Source organism: Oncorhynchus keta, chromosome 12, assembly GCF_023373465.1.
Source record: "Oncorhynchus keta strain PuntledgeMale-10-30-2019 chromosome 12, Oket_V2, whole genome shotgun sequence".
NCBI classification, from domain to species: domain Eukaryota; kingdom Metazoa; phylum Chordata; class Actinopteri; order Salmoniformes; family Salmonidae; genus Oncorhynchus; species Oncorhynchus keta.
The window spans coordinates 48,132,147-48,159,482 of record NC_068432.1 but is presented as its reverse complement, the minus strand read 5'-3'; the positions used below and the strand labels follow the sequence as shown (position 1 = coordinate 48,159,482).

The 27,336-nt window shown below is 44.9% G+C and overlaps 1 protein-coding gene and 1 long non-coding RNA gene across 27 annotated transcripts in view; one reads left to right on the top strand and one right to left on the bottom strand.

The window, feature by feature from the left end:
* The window catches only part of znf532 (zinc finger protein 532), a 39,857-nt gene that overhangs the window by 632 nt on the left and 11,889 nt on the right, over positions 1–27,336 (top strand). Inside the window, exons 2-9 of one of the 2 annotated variants that reach the window (XM_052458536.1) lie at positions 143–466; positions 10,082–11,255; positions 11,476–11,871; positions 19,806–20,054; positions 20,264–20,493; positions 20,630–20,793; positions 20,963–21,291; positions 21,951–22,132. In XM_052458536.1, the coding sequence (XP_052314496.1) occupies positions 10,107–11,255; positions 11,476–11,871; positions 19,806–20,054; positions 20,264–20,493; positions 20,630–20,793; positions 20,963–21,291; positions 21,951–22,132 (2,699 nt within the window). In that variant the 5' untranslated portion in view covers positions 143–466; positions 10,082–10,106. Of the gene's footprint in view, positions 1–142; positions 467–709; positions 1,990–10,081; positions 11,256–11,475; positions 11,872–19,805; positions 20,055–20,263; positions 20,494–20,629; positions 20,794–20,962; positions 21,292–21,950; positions 22,133–27,336 lie in introns of those variants that run through there. The other variant, XM_052458537.1, reaches the window with a different exon arrangement.
* Positions 22,522–27,006, bottom strand: LOC127906427 (uncharacterized). Of its 25 annotated transcripts, none has more exons than XR_008061321.1 (7): positions 26,796–26,886; positions 26,402–26,468; positions 26,201–26,334; positions 25,665–26,066; positions 25,350–25,401; positions 24,348–24,429; positions 22,522–22,630 (listed from the first exon to the last, which is right to left on the bottom strand). It is a non-coding gene; the product is annotated as an uncharacterized LOC127906427 (long non-coding RNA). The 25 variants fall into 25 exon arrangements; XR_008061322.1 differs by lacking the exon at positions 25,350–25,401 and adding an exon at positions 25,284–25,335; XR_008061323.1 differs by lacking the exon at positions 25,350–25,401 and adding an exon at positions 25,087–25,138.

Below are 27,336 nucleotides of genomic sequence, written 5' to 3'. Positions count from 1 at the left end.
CAGACTGCACAGATCATACTAGGCCCTATTTTCTTCAAGTCAATATTTAGCCTATATTTGTCATTGGTCAAGAGAGACTTTGTGCCCTCTTCTCATATTTCTATATTTTCCTTTCCCCTCTCTCCTCTCCTTCCTGCACCAGCTGCTGCTCCTTGCCGTAGCCGACAGAGCCTGGAGAGTCCCCTCACCCCCTTACCCTGCACATACATGCATAGACAAAAGGCCTGATTCGCCTGTCGAACACTGCCCCCTTTTTCCATGCAGCGCTCGGCTTCGTCTGGAGGGAGCAGCCTGGACTGGCTGACCTACTGTAGCCACAGAGCAGAGGCACAAGAACACTGTTTATAGGGGGCTGCCTGGCAGGATGGGGGCTGCTAGTCTGGATTGACTCTGTGTGTATGAAGCAGGCCTCAACAGGAAGATTTCTCCTCTCTTAGTGGAAAATCAGAGTCAGGGGATCACGAGGGTATGGCACAATCTCCTTTTCCTCCCCTAGTATTTGTGTGTATATATATATATATATATATATATATATATATATATACATATATTGTGTGTGTCTGCATGTATTGTGCATGTGACAGGGATAGGGTGTGTGCCATCATGATGGCCCTTTGTTTTCCTTGTCATTTATCACAGACAGACGGATGCTCAATTGCCTGAGGCTACAGGGATTATCATGACAAAGATCAGCCTCTCTAGGACAGAGATTAGGGAACCATGGGCATGGAATAGAGAGGATAGAGGTGGAGAGACCCTCACCAGCTCAGCTGAGGGCTGTACTAAAACACTGGGGCTCATGCAGACAAGCAGGCCACGTATAGACCAAGGTTTTTACCATTACTACTACTCTGTCATGGCTGCTTCAGCCTCCTCGCTCTCCATTTTCACCCAGCGTTGTGGCACGTCCTCATCCCAGACCAGGAATCGTAACTGTCATGACTCACATAATAAGGCATCCGGATTCAGGCGGTATTATTGTCTGTGTTTTGAGCTGTGTCCTTTTTTCCTGACATCTCGTTTTGTATCTGTAACAGAGTTAGATTTCTAACTGCGTGTGTATTTTGTCCCGTTGCACAACCCAGAGGAGGATGTTATGGTTTGTACTCTCGAGGCCTAGCTGTTTTTTTTGTTGCTGGGGTAATGACCTGGATTCCAGATTTGTTTTGGACAAGGATCTCTTCAAACCTTTTGTATTTTGAGCCCAGAGAACTATTACCTTTTTAATAATCTCTTATCTTTTAACCACATCCAGATGTTGTATTTCAGGTCAAAATGGTGCAGTATCAGTGCTCTGTGATCAGCCTGAGAAGTGGGCGCTAGCTGTGTCTCTTTCTGCCTGTCTGTGTGTGTGTAGCTGTACTGCAGCAGAGCAGGCTTTATGTGTGGTGACCGGAACCGGCTGAAACAGGTTTGAGCCAGCAGACAGAGGGCTGAGGAACAATGCCGGCTCTGTGCTACAGGGGGAGAGAGAGCTTCCCTGGCTGCTTAATAATGGCAGCCAAACTAGAAGGCTGTAGCCTAGCAGAGGAGGCTGCAGAAAGGCACTATCGATCCCCAGCAGTATGGTGGTGGTACAGTACACTGGTTGTGGGGGTTTAGGCTATGGGATACAGGGTGTAGGCTGTGGGATGTGGGGCAAGCAGGGCTGGCCACCTCGCTGAAGGCAGAGGCAGAGAGAGCAGTGCTCAGGCAGGGGAGAGGGGATGAGACTGCAACTCTGGAGGCCTGTCTCACAGCACAGGGTCATTGTCAGTCAACTGGTGATGGTGCAGGACAGGAGGAAATGGATGACTGATCGGGATCACACTACCTCCATCTCTCTGCCTCTTTTTGGGCCCTGCCTGCTTTGGGAAATAGATTTTTTTTCTGCAGGAAAAGGGGGGTGGTTGTTGTGCCTGACTGACTGTGTGGTAGCAGGAAGGAAGGAAGGTGGTTTTGTGACTACAGTAGTGGCTGGCTGGGGACAGGCTGGCTACAGATCACAGGGTGAGGACTGTTTCATGTTTCTTTCTACTGCTGTGTTTCCTAATGTGAGTTACTCTGTAGGTAGATGTACTGTATGTGCACTTGAAAGGGGTGGTGGTGAGAACAGCATATACATGAAACTGGGGTTAATATAGCTGGGCGTCAATATGTATACAGTACAGTATTCTTCATCTCTCTGCATTAAATATCATTTTTTCTATGTCAGACAGCTTTGCTTTTATTGGCCATATTCTTGCACTAGGCCCTGCGATTCTCTTTCCTCTGCTGCAGCTTTTCCTCAGCTCGGCAGCAGCCATTTTTCCTTTTTTCTGATGCAGCTTTTCCTCACCTCAGCTCGGCAGCAGCCATTCCTTTTCTCCAATCTCCAAATCTGTTTCTGTCTCTCTCGCTCTCTCTCTTTCTCTACTTTTCTTGTTCTGTTCACTACTGCCTGGTTATCTCATTGTCTGCCGCCGAGGTGAGGAGGCCATTTCACTGGTGGTTTAGCAGGGAGGGAGACTGGGGAGTGCTGATGTTAATAGGTGAAATGGATGTGGCCGGCGCTGCAGTGCAGTGTGCAGACTGATCGGTCATCCATTTTAATGAGGAGGCAGCAAGCATTCAGGCAGCCCTCCTTGGCTACATGCTACGTGCAGACTGAAGAGGCAGCGCAAAGACGCACCGCATGATATGATATCCGTAGCCCATTGTCTTCACCCATCACATTTCCTATGAGGATTCCTCGTGTGAAAATTCATTTCAGTACAACAACACAAAAAGCACTACTTGTTTCAGAAGCATTGTACATACATACAGTACATCCACCTCCGAACTGTCCTTGGCTATTGGTTTGTTTGAAATAAACTTATTTATAATACTTCAGATACAGGCTAATGTACATGAAGCAATTTGGCTAGTTATTAGCTATTTAGAGGACAGGCATTATCTGTCTCCATCCCATCCATAAAGTAGGTCAGAATGATAAGCTAGCTCATCTAGCGCTGAGTAGCCATGTTACTGTATACCTCTCTCATGTTTCCTTCATAAACAAACCAGCATAATCACTGGAGATGTGTCATTCATTCTCTGTAAACACCTAGTGACCTTGGTCTGAAGTCATCTGACATATGTGAAAAGAAGAGAAAAATGCCCATCTGAATGAAGATCACCAAAAGTGTAGTCTGGTTTTTCCAACTGATGAGTATTCACAGAGTTTGATTTGGATGCTGGTTTTATGAGGGTCCACTACATTTTGTTACGTTCAAATGGGCATTAGCTACTGCGATTTAGCCTAATTCCATGGATGAAGTGATTGCAGTAGGAAATTAGTGGCCAGATTTTAATGTCCTGGGTCTTAAGTGGGCCTAGTTGACTACCTACCTCTGCTTTCCTTTGTTCCTCTCTAGGAGGGCTTGATTGAAGGCAGTGGTTTTCATACCTCTCCTCAGGGACCCCCACACATTTCACAATTTTGATTTAGCCTTGAACTAGCTCACCTGATTCACCTATTCAAGGACTTGATAATTAGTTGACGAGTTAAATAAGGTGTGCCAGCTGTGGAATAGTTCAAAGGCATGGAACGGCTAGAGATCCCAGAGGAGAGGTTTTTGAAAAACCCTGAATTGGGCAACTGAGAGTTGGGAGGGGAATTGGAGCAGAATGAGTTCCTACTTGTACATTAGTGGGCGATTTTCTACAACAAAAAAGTAGTGGATTTGTATCAATAACTGTATACATGAATGGACAAAGCCATCGATCACATGACACAATGCATTCCTATGTGAAGACTCAATAGCGCATTAAAGCCAAATAAAGTCGGTATAAGATAGTGTCTCATTGGCTGCGTTTAGACAGGCAGCCCAATTCTGATTTTATGAGGATCCCCAATTACTCTTCCTGGGGTCCAAACATGAAACAAAACTTAATGCATAAAATACATAGTATATATAACACTACGTAATGCAATACGTAATATAATACAAAATATATCAAAATGTTAGTCTCTTCACAATGAAGGAGCTATTTTATCTGGGGTTTTTTTTAAATCTGTTTTTATTGCTAACTTGAGTTACCTGGGGTGACAGAGAGTTCCATGTACAGTACCTTCAAAAAGTATTCACACCTGTTGACTTTTTCCACATTTTGCTGTGTGACAGACTGAATTTAACATTTGATTAAATATAGATTTATTGTTTTGTTGTCACTGGCCTCAATGTCCAAGTGCAATTATGTTTTTTCAAAAATGTTACAAATGTTAAATGTGAAATGTCTTGAGTCAATAAGTATGTTATGTCAACCCTAAATTAGTTCAGATGTAAAAATGTTCTTAAAAAAGTCACATAATAACATTTTATTGACAATAATAGCATTTTAATATGATTTTTGAATGACTACCTCATCTCTTGCACATTTTGGGGAATATTCAGAGGTGGTAATTTTCCGTGGGAATTAACGGCAATATATGGGAATTAACGGGAATATATGGGAATTAACGGAATACCATTTAAATGTAGATGTTTTTTTGCATTGGATATATTTACCATATCATATGGAGACAGAAACATAAACCTTTTACCTTAGTAGACATAATTCAAAATGCTTAAATCCTTCCAATAGAAATGTTTAAAAACAATTTAGTTACAAATTTAACTTTAATTAAGTGAGTTGACTCTTCACATGGGATGATTTCACTGAACAACAAAAGAAAGGGAATATTGAATGATCCCCAATGACCTATCGCCTCTCCCAAAAATGTTTTCAACATACATCTGTAAAATTATAGTCTAGAAACTAAAGCTTTGGTTGTCCTCCTCTCAGGCTTCCATGTCTTCTCCCTGGACCTCCTCTATGTCCACCTCTTGAACATCAGACTCTGAGGCCTCATCTTCACTGTCACTTTCCAACTTTGTTGAGGATAGCTCGTTGTCAGGCTCAAAAAGCCTCAAATTTCACCGGATGGCCACCAATTTTTCTTGGCCCTTATATTGGTCAGCCTGTTGCCCGCTTTGGTATGTGTGTTCCCAAACAAGGACCAGTTGCACTCTGAGGCGGCTGATGTTGGTGGGATTTGGAGGATGATGGTGGCAACAGGGGAAAGAGCCTCAGATCCACAAAGTCCCTTCCACCAGGTGGCTGATGAGATATGTTGGCATAACTGCCATACTGCATCTCCATCCCAAAGCCCTTGCTTGTAAGTGTACTACATCAGACTGCCAAGAACCTTGCCCTCATCCAGGCCAAAGTGGCGAGACATGGTAGTGATGACACCATAGGCCTCGTTGATCTTTGCACCATACACAATGCTCTTGCCAGCATATTTGGGGTCCAACATGTACGCTGTGGTGTGTATGGGCTTCAGGCAGAAGTCGTCATGCTTTTAGATGTATTTCAGAACATTCAGAAATCTCTTCCAATACACATTGCCTGTGAGCACCAGAGGTGAACCAGTTGCATACACAGCTCGAGCAAGACATTCATCAGCATTTCTCTGACTACGTTCCTCCATTGAGGAAAAAGAACTTGAGCTGTTGCTGTCGATAAGGTGTCTGATTCATCCTTTTCACCTCGAAAAGAAGTAGAGGGACTTTTGTCAGAGGTTGTGAGCGCTGAGGGAACTTTATGCACATGATTTGGCACAGTATTTGCAAATGTACACAATTTTTCCTTCTACATTAGCTGCAGTGAAATGTCTCCACACATCAGATAGTGCCCTTGACACTTTCCTGTAAAGATTATAAAAAAACAAGTAAAAAACCCAAATACAATTCCATGTACAGATAAATAGTTAAGCAGTTAGATTAAACAGCTCCTTTGTAAGATAAATGTTTTAAAATTAAACATGTATGGAAACAGGTGAATTAACACTCCTCAGTTAGCAGGCTCAAGCAAGCTAAAACCCACATGGTAGCAAAAACAAACTAGCAGAAATTGTTAACAAGTTATAAATTATTTAAACACACTTTGCTGTAGGCTACTGTTTACTAGTTAACAAAAAGTAATGTATGTCGTATAAAATATATTCACCCCACCCAGTATTGTAATCAAAACTTACCAGAAAGCATGTAGTCCTTGGCTCAGAGAGTGTAATAGTGTGGGATCAATAGCATCTCATTAGTGTGCAAGATTTTAAGAATCAGCTGTACAGGTGATGGAAGAGTGCACTGCACGTGTGATGGAAGAATGCACTGTGCATGCAGAGGGTTACAATTCCATTGAATTGGGGATAGTTTAACCAAACTATGCCACAAGACCTAGAATTGCCTTATGTGTATCCCACAAAAAAAAGGTTCACTGTTATAAGCTAACTTCTTTTGATGAATTTAAGCAAAATTCCCCAAATTCCAGGGCTTAAGTTGCCATGGAAATTTACCGGACTGTGTCTGCCTTTTTTCAACCCTGTATGTACCCCATATATACAATTATCTGTAAGGTCCCTCAGTCGAGCAGTGCATTTTAAACACAGATTCAACCACAAAGACAAGGGAGGTTTTCCAATGCCTCGCAAAGAAGGGCACATATTGGTAGATGAAAAAGAAAACAGACATTGAATTTCCCTTTTAGCATGGTGAAGTTATTAATTACACTTTGAATGGTGTATCAGCACCCAGTCACTACAAAGGTTCAGGTGGCCTTCCTAACTCAGTTGCCCGGAGTGAGGCCAATGGTGACTAATGGATGTGATAGGAGAGAACTGAGGAGTAACTACAATATTGTAGTTACTCCACAATACTAACCACAACCACAATACTAACCTAATTGACCGAGGGGAAAAGAAGGAAGCCTGTACAGAATAAAAAATATTCCAAAACATGCATCCTGTTTGCAACAAGGCACAAAAGTAATACTGAAAAGCAATTCACTTTTTGTCCTAAATACAAAGTGTTATGTTTGGTGGAAATACAATATAACACATTACTGAGTACCACTCTCCATATTTTCAAGCATAGTGGTGGCTGTATCATGTTAGGTGTATGTGTGTAATCAATAAAGACTGGGGAGTTTTTTTAGGATGAAAAAGAAACGGAATGGAGCGATATCATAACCGCCATCGATAAGAGACAATACTGTACTGTGCAGCTGTATTCATCGACCTGGCCAAGGCTTTGGACTCTATCACTCACTACATTCTTATCGGCAGACTCAACAGCCTTGGTTTCTCAAATAACTGCCTCGCCTGGTTCAACAACTACTTCTCAGACAAGAGTTCAGTGTGTCAAATCGGGGGCCTGCTGTCCAGACCCCTGGCAGGCTCTATGGGGGTGCCACAGGGTTCAATTCTCAGGCCGACTCTTTTCTCTGTATACATCAATGATGTCACTCTTGCTGCTGGTGATTCTCTGATCCACCTCAACGTAGACGACACAATTTTGTATACTTCTGGCCCTTCTTTGGACACTGTGTAAACTAACCTCCAGACGAGCTTCAGTGTCATACAACTCTCCTTCCGTGGCCTCCAACTGCTCTTCCAGGATACCCGGGCCAGGGCGATTAGAAAGGCCTGCTCGCTGAAGGCTTTTAGGGAGCGTTTGACAGTGATGAGGAGTGGTTGTTTGACCACAGACCCATTACAGATGCAGGCAATGATCGTTGAAAGCCTGGTTGAAGACAGCAGAGGTGTATTTGGAGGGCAGGTTGGTTAGGATGATATCTATGAGGGTACCCGTGTTTACAGATTTGGGGTTGTACCTGGTAGGTTCATTGATCATTTGTGTGAGATTGAGGGCATCAAGCTTAGATTGTAGGATGACCGGGGTGTTAAGCATGTCCCAGTTTAGGTCACCTAACAGCACGAGCTCTAAAGATAGATGGGGGCTGAAGGTGGTCTATAGCAAGCGGCAACAGTGAGAGACTTGTTTCTGGAAAGGTGGATTCTTAAAAGTAGAAGCACAAATTGTTTGGGTACAGACCTGGATAGTAAGACAGAACTCTGCAGGCTATCTCTGCAGTATATATATCTACCCAACTTTGAGCCAGGAAAGATTGACATGCACCCTCCGTGTACAGCTCTGTTCTGGACCAACTGCAATTTACTTATGTCCTCCTTTGCCGCACCTGACCACACAGCTGGGCAGTAGTCTAGGTGCGACAAAACTAGGGCCTGTAGAACCTGCCTGGTTGATTTAGATGTCAAGAAAGCAGAGCAACACCTTATCATGGACAGACCTCCTTCCATTTTAGCAACCATTGAGTCTCTATGTTTTGACCATGATGGCTTGCTATCTAGGGTTACACCCAGCCGTTTAGTCTCCTCAACTTGCTCAATAGCCACATTATTCAGTATAGATCCAGATGAGGTTTATGGTTGAGCGACTGATTTGTCACAAAAACAATGCTTGTAGTTATTTTTTTAAATTTAGCACCAGCCTATTGCTAGTTATCCATTTTAAAACTGACTGGAGCTCTATGTTGAGTGTTATTTATTTTACTGTCATAGATGATGTCTATACTGTTGAGTCGTCAGCGTGCATAGACACACAGGCTTTATTCAAGGTCAGTGGGCCCAAGCCAGCTGTCCTGTGGTACACCACACTCAACCAAATGTGTTTGTGGTTGTAGCAGAGGCTCCCATTTCGCACCATTGGTTAGAGCCTGTAAGTAAGCATTTCACTTACTTACAGAATACTGGTGTATTCGGCGCACGTGATAAATAAACTTTGATTTGATTTGATAAGTAACTCTGTGTTCTATTATATAGGTAACTCTCAATACATGAAAAGGCAGAGGATGTACATCCTTAACACCTAAGTTTTTTCACCAATAGGTTATGATCAATGATATCAAAGACTGACTGAAGTCTAACAAAACAGCTCCCACAATCTTCTTATGATACATTTATTTTAGCCAATCATCAGTCATTTGTGTCAGTGCTGGGCATGTTGAGTGCCCTTCCCTATAAGCATGCTGAAAGTCTGTTGTTACTGAGTTTTCTTTAAAATAACTATTCCATTTTTGTCAAACACACCGGTAACGGGCTGATTGGTTGTCTGTTTGAACCATTAAAGGGTGCTTTGCTATTCTTCAGTAGCGGTCAGCAGAATGACCTTTGCCTCCCTCCAGGCCTGAGGACACGTCCTCTTCTAGGCTTAAATTGAAGATGTGGCATACAGGAATCGCAAAAGAGAAGGGAAAGGGGATACCTAGTCAATTGCACAACTGAATGCCTTCAACCGAAATGTGTCTTCCGCATTAACCACCAACAACTGCTCCCCGGGTTGGGTTAAACTGCCTTGCTCAAGGGCAGAACAGCAGATTTTTCCACCTTGCCAGCTCTGGGATTCAAACCAGTGACATTTTGGTTACTGGCCCAGCATTCTTAACCGCTAGGCTGCCTGCCACCCACAATTTGTGAAACAAAGATCTGAATTGTGCTGCCTGCCCCCTCTCATTGAGTAACTCAAGTTGAAGGCCGACAGGGGTACTTATAGGCTACCATTAAATTATCCTTATAACCACAGATTATCCATTATATTGACAAGAAACTGAAGTGGCCACTCTAATAATGAAAATAAATGTCAATTACAAGATATATCCATTTAATTTTGTTCAACAAAGAGACACCAACCTCGTGTCCGAAGTGTTTACTAGATAGTTGGCTAGCTTTTCAGTAAAAGAAAAAGACTTGCCTGTCAACTTTTCATTGCGTAGCCTGGTTCTTCACCAACATCTTCTTCAGTGTTTTAACCAAATAAAGTCTTGTTTATTTTACAGATGAATCTTGTGTTTTGAGAAAGTAGATAACAGTTTAATACTAACATATAAATAAGTATGAATAATTTAGATAAAAAGTTGGACTTTTTTTAACCTTTATTTAACCAGGCAAGTCAGTTAAGAACAAATTCTTATCTTCAATGATGGCCTAGGAACAGTGGGTTAACTGCCTGTTCAGGGGCAGAACAACAGATTTGTACCATGTCAGCTTGGGGATTTGAACTTGCAACCTTCCGGTTACTAGTCCAATGCTCTAACCACTAGGCTACCCTGCCGCCCCATTAAATGATGTGTGGTCTGTCGCGCAGTCGAATTTGACAATATACAGCGTGTCCCACAAAATTAGTTTGTGTATTACTTTGTGTACTAGCTAACTAGTTGTATTTTTTCGTTATATCTCTTCCAGGTTCTTGCATCATCACACCAAAAACATGGGCGATATGAAGACCCCAGACTTTGACGACCTCCTGGCAGCCTTTGACATCCCAGACATGGTGGACCCGAAGACAGCCATAGAGTCAGGCCACGAGGACCCCCACGATGGCCAGCTGAAACACCCCAGCGTCCCCCACGAGGACCCTCATGATGGCCAGCTCAAACACCCAAGCGTCCCCCACGAGGACGAGGCACACACCCCCTCTGGAGCTCCAGACGTGGGCGTCAGCGTCATCGTCAAGAATGTCCACAAAATGGACGCCGGCGGTGAAGAACACACACGACCAGAGGAGGTGGTTCAGGCTGACCCCACCACCATGGTGAACCACAATGGGCTTCATAACGGGTACCTGTCAATGTCACCTAACGACCGGTACAGTAAGAATAACGGAGCCGAAAAGGCTCTGAGAAATGTGGAGGCTCATCATGGATTGGCTATCACCTCCAACTTCATCTCCCACTCTACTTTTAACCAGTTTAGTCCCATTTCCAGCGCTGAGGAGTTTGACGAACACGATAAGATTGAAGTTGATGACTCTCTGGACAGGGTCAAGCAGAGCGCCCTGCCATTTTTTAGGACAAACCCTCTGACAGAACCACCTGCCAAGACAGAGGAGGAGCTGACCACAAAAGCCGTACTGGCAGACTCCTGTAGCACGGCCACACCTGCGAACAAGTCTAATGGAGACTGCGACAAATCAAAACTTGATAAAAACAACAACAAGACTTTGGTCACCGTTAGTCTGAACCTTTACGAGTCCTCTAAATCAAGGAAACTTGAAGAAGAGAAAGCCAAAGAGACAACGGCCCCTCGCACCCAGGAGGGGTCAGGGAGGGAGGCTGGGGAGCCCTGTGTCCAGGCTGTGTCCACCAGTCTCTCGCAGGCCAAACAAGCCAATTCATCAGCCAAACTTTCCTCCTGCATTGCTGCTATTGCAGCTCTCAGTGCTAAGAAAGCCACAGTATCAGACACCACTAACTCTGTAGTCTCTGAGTCCCCCGCTACCACCCAGAGAGACTCATTTACCACCATCCCTGACATCCACACCCAGAGGGAAGCACCCAAGGAGGCCAAGGAGAGGGAGAGCCCCAGGGACCTGGTCCCGGAGAAGCCCCCAGACCAGGAGTCCCCCTCAGCTCTGGAGGTATGGATTGTGTATAAGTCAAGTGTGTAAATGTTTTACTGTACTGTCTACTTGTATACATCAGTACTATGTGTCTAAGACTAACCTCTAGGAAGGGTTAGAGGCTCCATTAACGACTACGGTACCATTTATGTTATGCCTGTCCACAATAGATTAGTCCCAGACAAATTTCCCCCCGGGGACAAAAAAGTTCATCCTATCCTATTCTATCCTATCCTAGGTGGCCAGGAGACTGCAGTCCAAACAGCCAGAGGGCCCCGGCAGCCCAACCACCAGCGAGGACAGCAGTAGAGGCTCTGGTTCCCCCTCCTCCTCCCCGTCCACACCCGTCATCCCAAAGGTCCGGATCAAAACCATTAAGACCTCCTCTGGCCAGATCAAACGCACCGTCACCAGAGTGCTGCCGTTGGCCCAGGTAGAGTCAGACACTGAACGCCTGAAGAGAGGGTCTTCAATCATGGTCTCCTCCTTCCTGTCCTCCCCGAACTCGACGCGGACTTCCTCCCTGCCCACCACCACCCCAGGTGTTGCCATGGAGATCAACAAGCACATGACCATCAAACCTGTGGCCACTGCTTTCCTCCCTGTGTCGGCAGTCAAGACGGCGGGTTCCCAGGTAACCAACCTTTTTCTCTGTACAGTGCCCTCTGTAAGTATTGGGACAGTGACTATTTTGTTTTGTTTTGTTTTGGCTCTGCCCTCCAGCAGTTTGGATTTGAAATCAAACAATGACGAAGAGGTTAAAATGCAGACTTAAAATGAATGAATCGTTAAAAATGATGTGTGAGAAGTTATAGATGCACCAATATCATACCCCTCGCCATTACAATAACAGGGGAGGTTTGCATTTTTGGGGGGTATGACATTTGTGCGTCTGTAACTTTCTCACTCATCATTAAATGGAAACTGTAATCTGGACACTGACTGTAGGTCTATGAATTTTCTTTCAGAATCTTGAGAGAATGCAAATGCACAGTTAGGGATAGTTTGTAGAGGTGCTTCTGACGAAGAGGAGTAGTAAAGGAAGGATCGGAGAACCAATGTGCAGCGTGGTACGTGTTCATATTGCTTACTTTTAATAGAACACTGAAAAGTACAAAATAACAACGTGAATAAATGAAACAAACGAAACAGTCCCGTGTGGAACAAACACTGACACGGAAAATAATCACCCACAACTCAAAGGTGAAACCAGGCTACCTAAGTATGGTTCTCAATCAGAGACAACCAGGCTACCTAAGTATGGTTCTCAAGTCAGAGACAACCAGGCTACCTAAGTATGGTTCTCAATCAGAGACAACCAGGCTACCTAAGTATGGTTCTCAATCAGAGACAACCAGGCTACCTAAGTATGGTTCTCAATCAGAGACAACCAGGCTACCTAAGTATGGTTCTCAATCAGAGACAACCAGGCTACCTAAGTATGGTTCTCAATCAGAGACAACCAGGCTACCTAAGTATGGTTCTCAATCAGAGACAACCAGGCTACCTAAGTATGGTTCTTAATCAGAGACAACCAGGCTACCTAAGTATGGTTCTCAATCAGAGACAACAAGGCTACCTAAGTATGATTCTCAATCAGAGACAACCAGGCTACCTAAGTATGGTTCTCAATCAGAGACAACCAGGCTACCTAAGTATGGTTCTCAATCAGAGACAACCAGTCTACCTAAGTATGGTTCTCAATCAGAGACAACCAGGCTACCTAAGTATGGTTCTCAATCAGAGACAACCAGGCTACCTAAGGATGGTTCTCAATCAGAGACAACCAGGCTACCTAAGTATGGTTCTCAATCAGAGACAACCAGGCTACCTAAGTATGGTTCTCAATCAGAGACAACCAGGCTAATCAGAGACAACCAGGCTACCTAAGTATGGTTCTCAATCAGAGACAGGATGGTTCTCAATCAGAGACAACCAGGCTACCTAAGTATGGTTCTCAATCAGAGACAACCAGGCTACCTAAGTATGGTTCTCAATCAGAGACAACCAGGCTACCTAAGTATGGTTCTCAATCAGGGAAACCAGGCTACCTAAGTATGGTTCTCAATCAGAGACAACCAGGCTACCTAAGTATGGTTCTCAATCAGAGACAACCAGGCTACCTAAGTATGGTTCTCAAGTCAGAGACAACCAGTCTACCTAAGTATGGTTCTCAATCAGAGACAACCAGGCTACCTAAGTATGGTTCTCAATCAGAGACAACCAGGCTACCTAAGTATGGTTCTCAATCAGAGACAACCAGGCTACCTAAGTATGGTTCTCAATCAGAGACAACCAGGCTACCTAAGTATGGTTCTCAATCAGAGACAACCAGGCTACCTAAGTATGGTTCTCAATCAGAGACAACCAGGCTACCTAAGTATGGTTCTCAATCAGGGAAACCAGGCTACAGGCTAAGTATGGTTCTAAGTATGGTTCTCAATCAGAGACAACCAGGCTACCTAAGGATGGTTCTCAATCAGGAAACCAGGCTACCTAAGTATGGTTCTCAATCAGAGACAACCAGGCTACCTAAGTATGGTTCTCAATCAGAGACAACCAGGCTACCTAAGTATGGTTCTCAAGTCAGAGACAACCAGTCTACCTAAGTATGGTTCTCAATCAGAGACAACCAGGCTACCTAAGTATGGTTCTCAATCAGAGTCAACCAGGCTACCTAAGTATGGTTCTCAATCAGAGACAACCAGGCTACCTAAGTATGGTTCTCAATCAGAGACAACCAGGCTACCTAAGTATGGTTCTCAATCAGAGACAACAAGGCTACCTAAGTATGATTCTCAATCAGAGACAACCAGGCTACCTAAGTATGGTTCTCAATCAGAGACAACCAGGCTACCTAAATCAGTATGGTTCTCAATCAGAGTCAACCAGGCTACCTAAGTATGGTTCTCAATCAGAGACAACCAGTATGGTTCTCATCAGCTACCTAAGTATGGTTCTTAATCAGAGACAACCAGGCTACCTAAGTATGGTTCTCAATCAGAGACAACAAGGCTACCTAAGTATGATTCTCAATCAGAGACAACCAGGCTACCTAAGTATGGTTCTCAATCAGAGACAACCAGGCTACCTAAGTATGGTTCTCAATCAGAGACAACCAGGCTACCTAAGTATGGTTCTCAATCAGAGACAACCAGGCTACCTAAGTATGGTTCTCAATCAGAGACAACCAGGCTACCTAAGTATGGTTCTCAATCAGAGACAACCAGGCTACCTAAGTATGGTTCTCAATCAGAGACAACCAGGCTACCTAAGTATGGTTCTCAATCAGAGACAACCAGGCTACCTAAGTATGGTTCTCAATCAGAGACAACCAGGCTACCTAAGTATGGTTCTCAATCAGAAACAACCAGGCTACCTAAGTATGGTTCTCAATCAGAGACAACCAGTCTACCTAAGTATGGTTCTCAATCAGAGACAACCAGGCTACCTAAGTATGGTTCTCAATCAGAGACAACCAGGCTACCTAAGTATGGTTCTCAATCAGAGACAACCAGGCTACCTAAGTATGGTTCTCAATCAGAGACAACCAGGCTACCTAAGTATGGTTCTCAATCAGAGACAACCAGGCTACCTAAGTATGGTTCTCAATCAGAGACAACCAGGCTACCTAAGTATGATTATCAATCAGAGACAACCAGGCTACCTAAGTATGATTATCAATCAGAGACAACCAGGCTACCTAAGTATGGTTCTCAATCAGAGACAACGAATGACAGCTGCCTCTGATTGAGAACCATACCAGGCCAAACAGAGAAATCCCAAATCATAGAAAAAGGAACATAGACAACCCACCCAACTCATGCCCCGACCATACTAAAACAAAGACATAACAAAAGAACTACGGTCAGAACCTGACAGGTGCTGTCTTTTATCAGCGTCATTAAAGCTGATAGTATTTCAACCACATCCATATGCATCCAAGCTGAACTGAAATCTAATGAGACACAATTCGGGTTGTTTACACAGCTTTCTATTACCTTACATCCGGTCAAACAGATGTCATTTGGAAATTTTGCACAGAAAACCTTCCCCATATTTGGGGAGAGTTATTGCGTTTTCTCCCCAGTCCCCAGAGATGACATAGAACAAAGCACAGACCCCTGAGTGGCCCCTGTGTTGATGGATGTGTTGACTACTACTTTAATACAGTGTTAGTGTTTGTCCCAATACTTTCGCTACTCTTAAATTGGGGGGGGGACTAGTTTAGGGGAACAAAATGGTTCACCCGATATGGATGAAAATATCCTCAAATTAAATCTGACAGTCTGCACTTTAACCTCATATTTTGTAGTATATAGCCAAAGAAGAAACAATGCTTCACTGTCCCAATAATTATGGAGGTCACTGTATATGGGAGTGTTTGAACTTGGTCTTTTACCAAATAGGGCTATCTTCTGTTTACCACCCCTACCTTGACTCAACACAACTGACTGACTCAAACGCATTAAGAAGGAAAGAAATTCCACAAATGAACTTTTAACAAGGCACACCTGTTAATTGAAATGCATTCCAGGTGACTACCTCATGAAGATGGTTGAGAGAATGCCAAGAATGTGCAAAGCTGTCATCAAGTCAAAGGGTGGCTACTTTGAAGAATCTCCAATATAAAATATATTTAGATTTGTTTAACACTTTTTTGGTTGCTACATGATTCCATATGTGTTATTTCATAGTTTTGATGTCTTTACTATTATTCTACAATGTAGAAAATAGTTTTAAAAAATAAAGAAAACCCATGAATGAGTAGGTGTGTCCAAACTTTTGCCCAGTACTCTATATATATATATATATATATATTTATATATGAAGTTGGAAGTTTACATACACTTAAGTTGGAGTCATTAAAACTCGTTTTTCAAACCCTCCACAAATTTCTTGTAAACAAATTATAGTTTTGGCAAGTTGGTTTGGACATCTACTGTATGACACAAGTCATACAAGACTCGAAATTGAGCTCAGGTGCATCCTGTTTCCATTGGTCATCCTTGAGATGTTTCTACAATTTGATTGGAGTCCACCTGTGGTAAATTCCATTGATTTGACATGATTTGGAAAGGCACACACCTGCCTATATAAGGTCACACAGTTGGCAGTGCATGTCAGAGCAAAAACCAAGCAATGAGGTCGAAGGAATTGTCCTTAGAGCTCAGAGACAGGATTGTGTCGAGGCGCAGATCAGGGGAAGGGTACCAAAACATGTCTGCAGCATTGAAGGTCCCCAAGAACACAGTGGCCTCCATCATTCTTAAGTGGAGGAAGTTTGGAATTACCAAGACTCTTCCTAGATCCGGTCGCCCGGCCAAACTAGGCAATGGGGGAGAAAGGCCTTGATTAGGGAGGTTACCAAGAATGGTCACTCCAATGGTCACTCTGACAGAACTCCAGAGTTTCTATGTGGATATGGGAGAACCTTCCAGAAGGACAACCATCTCTGCAGCATTCCACCAATCAGGACTTTATGGTGGAGTGGCAAGACGGAAGCCATTCCTCAGTGAAAGGCACATGATTGGGGTGGCAGGTAGCGTAGTGGTTAGAGCGTTGTGCCAGTAACCGCAAGGTTACTGGCACAAGCCCCTAGATTGAATCCCAGACTTGACAAGATAAAAATCTGTCGTTCTTCCCCTGAACAAGGCAGGTAACCCACTGTTCCTAGGCCGTCATTGTAAATAAGAATTTGTTCTTAACTGACTTGCCTAGTTAACTAAAGAAAAAAACGTTTGACAAAAGTCACCTAAAGACTCTTAGAACACGAGAAACAAGATTCTCTGGTCTGATGAAACCAAGATTGAACTCAATGGCTATGTTAGCACAGCTGAAAACTGTTGTTCTAATTAAAGAAGCAATAAAACTGGCCTTCTTTAGACTAGTTGATTTTTCTGGAGCATCAGCATTTGTGGGTTTGATTACAGGCTCAAATTGTCAGAAACAAATAACTTTCTTCGGATGCTGGTCAGTCTATTCTTGTACTGAGATATGAAGGCTATTCCATGCGAGAAATTGCCAAGAAACTGAAGATCTCATACAACGCTGTGTACTACTCCCTTCACAGAACAGCACAAACTGTCTCTAACCAGAATAGAAAGAGGAGTGGGCAGCCCGGTACACAACTGAGCAAGAGGACAAGTCCATTAGAGTGTCTAGTTTGAGAAACAGACGCCTCACAAGCAGCTTCATTAAATAGTACCTGCGAAACACCAGTCTCAACGTCAACAGTGAAGAGGCAACTCTGGGATGCTGGCCTTCTAGGCAGAGTTGCAAAGAAAAAGCCATATCTCAGACTGGCCTATAAAAGATTAAGATGGGCAAAAGAACACAGACACTGGGCAGAGGAAGATTGGAAAAAAGTGTTATGGTCAGACGGATCTAAGTTTGAGGTGTTCGGATCACAAAGAATAACATTCGTGAGACGCAGAAAAAATGAAAAGATGCTGAAGGAGTGCTTGATGCCATCTGTAAAGCATGGTGGAGGCATTGTGATGGTCTGGGGGTGCTTTGGTGGTGGTAAAGTGGGAGATTTGTACAGGGTAAAAGGGATCTTGAAGAAGGAAGGCTATCACTCCATTTTGCAACGCCCTGCCATACCCTGTGGACGGTGCTTAATTGGAGCCAATTTCATCCTACAACAGGACAATTACCCAAAGCACAGCTCCAAACTATGCAAGAACTATTTAGGGAAGAAGCAGTCAGCTGGTATTCTGTCTATAATGGAGTGGACAGCAGTCACCGGATCTCAACCCTATTGAGCTGTTGTGGGAGCAGCTTGACCGTATGGTATGTAAGAAGTGCCCATCAAGCCAATCCAACTTGTGGGAGGTGCTTCAGGAAGCATGGGGTGAAATCTCTTCAGATTACCTCAACAAATTGACAACTGGAATGCCAAAGGTCTGCAAGGCTGTAATTGCTCCAAATTCTTTGAAGAAAGCAAAGTTTGAAGGACACAATTATTATTTCAATTAAAAGTCATTATTTATAACCGTGTCAACATTTTGACTATATTTCCTATTCATTTTGCAACTCATTTCATGTATGTTTTCATGGAAAACAAGGAAATTTCTAAGTGACCCCAAAACTTTTGAACGGTAGTGTACGTCAATTACCTCTTACCCCTGCACTGATACTCCCTGTAGCCATGTTATTACCTCTTACCCCTGCACATCGACTCGGTACTGGTACTCCCTGTAGCCATGTTATTACCTCTTACCCCAGCACATCGACTCGGTACTGGTACTCCCTGTAGCCATGTTATTACCTCTTACCCCTGCACATCGACTCGGTACTGGTACTCCCTGTAGCCATGTTATTACCTCTTACCCCTGCACATCGACTCGGTACTGGTACTCCCTGTAGCCATGTTATTACCTCTTACCCCTGCACATCGACTCGGTACTGGTACTCCCTGTAGCCATGTTATTACCTCTTACCCCAGCACATCGACTCGGTACTGGTACTCCCTGTAGCCATGTTATTACCTCTTACCCCTCTGCACATCGACTCGGTACTGGTACTCCCTGTAGCCGTGTTATTACCTCTTACCCCTGCACATCGACTCAGTACTGGTACTCCCTGTAGCCATGTTATTACCTCTTACCCCTGCACATCGACTCGGTACTGGTACTCCCTGTAGCCATGTTATTACCTCTTACCCCTGCACATCGACTCGGTACTGGTACTCCCTGTAGCCATGTTATTACCTCTTACCCCTGCACATCGACTCGGTACTGGTACTCCCTGTAGCCATGTTATTACCTCTTACCCCTGCACATCGACTCGGTACTGGTACTCCCTGTAGCCATGTTATTACCTCTTACCCCTGCACATCGACTCGGTACTGGTACTCCCTGTAGCCATGTTATTACCTCTTACCCCTGCACATCGACTCGGTACTGGTACTCCCTGTAGCCATGTTATTTGATATATTTATTTATTATTATTTTTTACATTTTTACCCCTTTTTCATGGTGTCCAATTGTTTTTAGTATTTACTATCTTGTCTCATCGCTACAACTCCCGTACGGGCTAGGGAGAGACAAAGGTTGAAAGTCATGCGTCCTCCGATACACAACCCAACCAAGCCGCACTGCTTCTTAACACAGCGCGCATCCGACCCGGAAGCCAGCCGCACCAATGTGTCGGACGTGCACCTGGCAACCTTGGTTAGCACGCACTGCGCACTGCGCCCGGCCCACCACAAGAGTCATTGGTGCGCGATGAGACAAGGATAACCCGGGCGACGCTAGGCCAATTGTGCGTCACCCCACAGACCTCCCGGTCGCAGCCGGTTACGACAGAGCCTGGGCGCGAACCCAGAGTCTCTGATGGCACAGCTGGCGCTGCAGTACAGCGCCCTTAACCACTGCGCCACCCGGGAGGCCAAGCCATGTTATTTTTATGTTATTGTTAAGCGTTATTCACTGTGTGTTTATTCCTGGTGTGGCTTTCTTTAACTCTGCATTGTTGAAAATGAACCCATAAGTAAGCATTTCACTGTTAGTCTACATATGACAAATACAATTGTATTTCCCATCTTCTCCTCCCCCTATTCAGGTCATTAACCTAAAGCTGGCCAACAACACCATGGTCAAAGCCACAGTGATCCCCGCTGCGTCGGTACAGAGTGCCAGCAGCGCCATCCTCAAAGCTGCCAACGCCATCCATCAACAACAACAGCAGACCGTCATGGTGCCCGCATCCAGCCTGGCAAACGCCAAACTCACCGTGCCAAAGACTGTCCACCTCACCAACCTCAACCTACTCCCCCTGACCAAGGCCACCTCTGTGTCTGAGCTCCACCAGGTTTGGTTTATTAAGATACCTCATTCTGTACATCAGAACTAATCTTCTATGCTAACACGCTATAGACAACAAAATATAACATCATACAGTAATAATGAAATAAACATCAGGAATAATTCTAATAAATAAATAACTCAATAGATTAATAACAACAATAAATCCCTAACATTTCATTCAGTAACTCCTTGAATGTCTGTTCGTTTCACCAGGTGCTGTCCAGCTCCAAGCCCCAGGGGCAGCAGCCGGTGAAGCAAGCCCTACTGGCTGCCCAGGCCCAGAAGAAGGGTGTCTCTAGAGTCCAGGTGTTAGCCAGCTCCCAGAGTTCTGTAGTGGAGGCCTTCAATAAGGTCCTGAGCAGCATCAACCCCGTCCCAGTCTACGTCCCCAACCTCAGCCCCCCCTCGGCCGCCTGTATCTCCCTACCCTCCCGCGGCTATAGGTAAAATGCTAGCTAGCTATATAGCACTTTAATTGTTTCTTCCTATTTTATACAGTGTCCTTGGGCTTCTTGAAATGCAGTGTATATAATATACATGTTTGAATGAATGTATATTCATTTCTATTATTATTTACAGGTGCCTGGAGTGCGGTGACTCGTTTGCCCTGGAGAGAAGCCTGAGCCAGCATTACGACCGCCGCAGTGTTCGCATCGAGGTCACCTGCAACCACTGTGTCAAGAACCTGGTCTTCTACAACAAGTGCAGTCTGCTCTCCCACGCCCGGGGACACAAAGACAAAGGTGACTTATCTACATACATGAAATGCCTAAAGCGTTCACTCTGCAATGCTTAAAAATCTCTTATCTCCTCTTGTCCTTTCCTCTTTTCTTCTCCTCTTGTCTTCTCTCCTCTCCTTTTTGTCTCCTCTCCTCTCCTCTTCTAACCTTGTCTCTTCTCTTCTCCTCAAAGGGGTGGTTATGCAGTGTTCCCACCTCATCCTCAAGCCCATCCCTACAGACCAGATGATCACTACATCACCTCCGCTATCCTCCACCACCACCACTGGATCTATCTACAGCTCCACCGGCCACTTCCTCGGGAAGGGTGCTGGTACTCAGGCCCAGGCAGCGGTGATCTGTGCCCCCTCCAACGCCCCTCCGGTTGCTGCCATGCCCCTGGATGAGGATGTGTCCCGGCTCTGCAGAACCAGTCTGAAGTGTTTAGAGTGCAGTGAGATGTTCCTGGATGAGAACTCTCTAGCAATGCACTATCAGCAGGCGCCAGAGTCCAGCGGACAGGTGTGTATGTGTGGTTACTGTGTCTATGTCTATAAGCGGATGTTGAGTGATTGTTTTTCTTGCTCTTTTTAAACTTCCCTTGTCTATTGTGTATTTCACACCCACTGTGTCACACCCACTGTGTCACACCCACTGTGTCACCACTTCTAATCAACACTCCCTTTTACACTCCATCCATCACTCCCTTTTGAATAATATATAATGAATAAATATATATATATATATATATTAAAGCTGGAATCCTTTATGGTAAATTAACCACATCCATCTGTCATATTACAACAAAGAAGTTACTGCAAACAGAGAATGCTGTCCCCCTACCCCCCTCCACCCTGACATCATTGCACGCCTCGACAGAAGAGCTTAATATGTACTGCCTCGTTTTCACCATTCTGCATGACACTCCTCAGCTCAGCAACAACGACAATAACAACGGTGGTGGGGCGGCCAGTGGCGCTGTTTCCCCGTACTGCAGATGTCATCTTTAATGGCATTGTGTTTTGTCATCATATCATCCCTTTATAGCACCAGCTAATGATGTAAATTGTCAAATGTTTTGTTAATTTAACTCCATTATTGAACCAACTCTCAAAGATTGCATTCCTCCTAGAGAATTATAATACCGTTTTGTGTATTTTTGTCTCTGTCTACGTCTGTAGAAAACCTGCACAATCTGCCAAATGCTACTACCTAACGTGTGCAGCTTTGCGTCGCACCAACGGATCCACCAGCACAAGTCTCCCTACATCTGCCCTGAGTGTGGGGCTATCTGCCGCTCAATCCACTTCCAGTCCCATGTGACCAGGAACTGTCTGCACTACACCCGCAGGGTGGGCTACCGGTCAGTCTGACATTGCTTCCTGCCTGAACAGGAAACACTTCTGTCTAGCTTGTTACCATGGTTCCTCTTCTTCTCTAGAGATTTTCTTTAGGAGCAGTCAGATGACTTTTGTTTAAAAGGTCCACTCACTCAGGTAGACATAGCAATGTGACGCCATACAGAAAGGCAACTTTCTTCCTACAGAAATCAACAGCAGTGTGGAGGGTGCACACTGGGAAGAGGCAATACTGTAGTTGTTTGATAATGTGACCTTTAAGTCTCCACACTGCAAATGCTTTATTTCACCTATCAATGTGCCGCTTGCTAATCACAGTAATTACAATGTCAGTTGATTTTGTAACTTGCATTGAGTATCAAAATCATCCAAAGTGTTGAGTTAAAAGGTCCTGTATCACCAGTCCCCTGTACAGTGTTCTCCATGCTGGCTTTACCTTGTCATCAACACCCCCCATTACATATCACCAGTCCCCTGTACAGTGTTCTCCATGCTGGCTTTACCTTGTCATCAACACCCCCCATTACATATCACCAGTCCCCTGTACAGTGTTCTCCATGCTGGCTTTACCTTGTCATCAACACCCCCCATTACATATCACCAGTCCCCTGTACAGTGTTCTCCATGCTGGTTTTACCTTGTCATCAACACCCCCATTACATATCACCAGTCTCCTGTACAGTGTTCTCCATGCTGGTTTTACCTTGTCATCAACACCCCCATTACATTTCACCAGTCCCCTGTACAGTGTTCTCCATGCTGGTTTTACCTTGTCATCAACACCCCCATTACATTTCACCAGTCTCCTGTACAGTGTTCTCCATGCTGGCTTTACCTTGTCATCAACACCCCCATTACATATCACCAGTGCCATGTACAGTGTTCTCCATGCTGGTTTTACCTTGTCATCAACACCCCCATTACATTTCACCAGTCCCCTGTACAGTGTTCTCCATGCTGGTTTTACCTTGTCATCAACACCCCCATTACATTTCACCAGTCTCCTGTACAGTGTTCTCCATGCTGGCTTTACCTTGTCATCAACACCCCCATTACATATCACCAGTCCCCTGTACAGTGTTCTCCATGCTGGTTTACCTTGTCATCAACACCCCCATTACATTTCACCAGTCCCCTGTACAGTGTTCTCCATGCTGGCTTTACCTTGTCATCAACACCCCCATTACATTTCACCAGTCCCCTGTACAGTGTTCTCCATGCTGGCTTTACCTTGTCATCAACACCCCCATTACATTTCACCAGTCCCCTGTACAGTGTTCTCCATGCTGGCTTTACCTTGTCATCAACACCCCCATTACATATCACCAGTCCCCTGTACAGTGTTCTCCATGCTGGTTTTACCTTGTCATCAACACCCCCATTACATATCACCAGTCCCCTGTACAGTGTTCTCCATGCTGGCTTTACCTTGTCATCAACACCCCCATTACATATCACCAGTCCCCTGTACAGTGTTCTCCATGCTGGCTTTACCTTGTCATCAACACCCCCATTACATTTCACCAGTCCCCTGTACAGTGTTCTCCATGCTGGCTTTACCTTGTCATCAACACCCCCATTACATATCACCAGTCCCCTGTACAGTGTTCTCCATGCTGGCTTTACCTTGTCATCAACACCCCCATTACATATCACCAGTCCCCTGTACAGTGTTCTCCATGCTGGCTGTACCTTGTCATCAACACCCCCATTACATTTCACCAGTCCCCTGTACAGTGTTCTCCATGCTGGCTGTACCTTGTCATCAACACCCCCATTACATTTCACCAGTCCCCTGTACAGTGTTCTCCATGCTGGCTTTACCTTGTCATCAACACCCCCATTACATATCACCAGTCCCCTGTACAGTGTTCTCCATGCTGGCTTTACCTTGTCATCAACACCCCCATTACATTTCACCAGTCCCCTGTACAGTGTTCTCCATGCTGGCTTTACCTTGTCATCAACACCCCCATTACATATCACCAGTCCCTGTACAGTGTTCTCCATGCTGGCTTTACCTTGTCATCAACACCCCCATTACATATCACCAGTCCCCTGTACAGTGTTCTCCATGCTGGCTTTACCTTGTCATCAACACCCTCCATTACATATCACCAGTCCCCTGTACAGTGTTCTCCATGCTGGCTTTACCTTGTCATCAACACCCCCATTACATATCACCAGTCCCCTGTACAGTGTTCTCCATGCTGGCTTTACCTTGTCATCAACACCCTCCATTACATATCACCAGTCCCCTGTACAGTGTTCTCCATGCTGGCTTTACCTTGTCATCAACACCCTCCATTACATATCACCAGTCCCTGTACAGTGTTCTCCATGCTGGCTTTACCTTGTCATCAACACCCTCCATTACATATCACCAGTCTCCTGTACAGTGTTCTCCATGCTGGCTTTACCTTGTCATCAACACCCTCCATTACATATCACCAGTCCCCTGTACAGTGTTCTCCATGCTGGCTTTACCTTGTCATCAACACCCCCATTACATATCACCAGTCCCCTGTACAGTGTTCTCCATGCTGGCTTTACCTTGTCATCAACACCCCCATTACATATCACCAGTCCCCTGTACAGTGTTCTCCATGCTGGCTTTACCTTGTCATCAACACCCCCATTACATATCACCAGTCCCCTGTACAGTGTTCTCCATGCTGGCTTTACCTTGTCATCAACACCCCCATTACATATCACCAGTCCCCTGTACAGTGTTCTCCATGCTGGCTTTACCTTGTCATCAACACCCCCATTACATTTCACCAGTCCCCTGTACAGTGTTCTCCATGCTGGCTTTACCTTGTCATCAACACCCCCATTACATTTCAGTCCCCTGTACAGTGTTCTCCATGCTGGCTTTACCTTGTCATCAACACCCCCATTACATTTCACCAGTCCCTGTACAGTGTTCTCCATGCTGGCTTTACCTTGTCATCAACACCCCCATTACATTTCACCAGTCCCCTGTACAGTGTTCTCCATGCTGGCTTTACCTTGTCATCAACACCCCCATTACATATCACCAGTCTCCTGTACAGTGTTCTCCATGCTGGCTTTACCTTGTCATCAACACCCCCATTACATTCACCAGTCCCCTGTACAGTGTTCTCCATGCTGGCTTTACCTTGTCATCAACACCCCCATTACATTTCACCAGTCCCCTGTACAGTGTTCTCCATGCTGGCTTTACCTTGTCATCAACACCCCCATTACATTTCACCAGTCCCCTGTACAGTGTTCTCCATGCTGGCTTTACCTTGTCATCAACACCCCCATTACATATCACCAGTCCCCTGTACAGTATTCTCCATGCTGGCTTTACCTTGTCATCAACACCCCCATTACATATCACCAGTCCCCTGTACAGTGTTCTCCATGCTGGCTTTACCTTGTCATCAACACCCCCATTACATTTCACCAGTCCCTGTACAGTGTTCTCCATGCTGGCTTTACCTTGTCATCAACACCCCCATTACATTTCACCAGTCTCCTGTACAGTGTTCTCCATGCTGGCTTTACCTTGTCATCAACACCCCCCATTACATATCACCAGTCCCCTGTACAGTGTTCTCCATGCTGGCTTTACCTTGTCATCAACACCCCCCATTACATATCACCAGTCTCCTGTACAGTGTTCTCCATGCTGGCTTTACCTTGTCATCAACACCCCCCATTACATATCACCAGTCCCCTGTACAGTGTTCTCCATGCTGGCTTTACCTTGTCATCAACACCCCCCATTACATATCACCAGTCCCCTGTACAGTGTTCTCCATGCTGGCTTTACCTTGTCATCAACACCCCCCATTACATATCACCAGTCCCCTGTACAGTGTTCTCCATGCTGGCTTTACCTTGTCATCAACACCCCCCATTACATATCACCAGTCCCCTGTACAGTGTTCTCCATGCTGGCTTTACCTTGTCATCAACACCCCCCATTACATATCACCAGTCCCCTGTACAGTGTTCTCCATGCTGGCTTTACCTTGTCATCAACACCCCCCATTACATTTCACCAGTCCCCTGTACAGTGTTCTCCATGCTGGCTTTACCTTGTCATCAACACCCCCCATTACATTTCACCAGTCCCCTGTACAGTGTTCTCCATGCTGGCTTTACCTTGTCATCAACACCCCCCATTACATTTCACCAGTCCCCTGTACAGTGTTCTCCATGCTGGCTTTACCTTGTCATCAACACCCCCCATTACATATAACCAGTCCCCTGTACAGTGTTCTCCATGCTGGTTTTACCTTGTCATCAACATCCTCCATTACATTTCACCAGTCCCCTGTACAGTGTTCTCCATGCTGGCTTTACCTTGTCATCAACACCCCCATTACATTTCACCAGTCTCCTGTACAGTGTTCTCCATGCTGGCTTTACCTTGTCATCAACACCCCCATTACATTTCACCAGTCCCTGTACAGTGTTCTCCATGCTGGCTTTACCTTGTCATCAACACCCCCATTACATTTCACCAGTCCCTGTACAGTGTTCTCCATGCTGGCTTTACCTTGTCATCAACACCCCCATTACATATCACCAGTCCCCTGTACAGTATTCTCCATGCTGGCTGTACCTTGTCATCAACACCCCCATTACATATCACCAGTCCCTGTACAGTGTTCTCCATGCTGGTTTTACCTTGTCATCAACATCCTCCATTACATTTCACCAGTCCCCTGTACAGTGTTCTCCATGCTGGCTGTACCTTGTCATCAACACCCCCCATTACATATCACCAGTCCCCTGTACAGTGTTCTCCATGCTGGCTTTACCATACTTATTTTGTTATTTTGGTTCTGTACTCTGGCACTTTGAGTTTGAAAGGATACAATGAGGGTGATGTGCAGACTGTCAGCTTTAATTTGAGGGTATTTTCATACATATCGGATGAACCATTTAGAAATGACAGCACCTTTTGTACATAGTCTCCCCCATGTTAAGGTACCACAAGTATTCGTTGAATTGGCTTCACAGATGTGTATCGTTAGGCAGGTGTATTCATCTGTGTCGTTAGTGAATGCAGGAGAGCTGTTGATGAAGAGGATTGATTCTAGACTTTGCTATTGCCTTTGGAGGTTGTTGTTGGGGTGTGACAACATGAGGAAGACAGCAGTGGAGATGCAAATGAGGCTGGCCGTCATAAGGCTCAGAAATGAACATCAATCAATCAGGAACATTG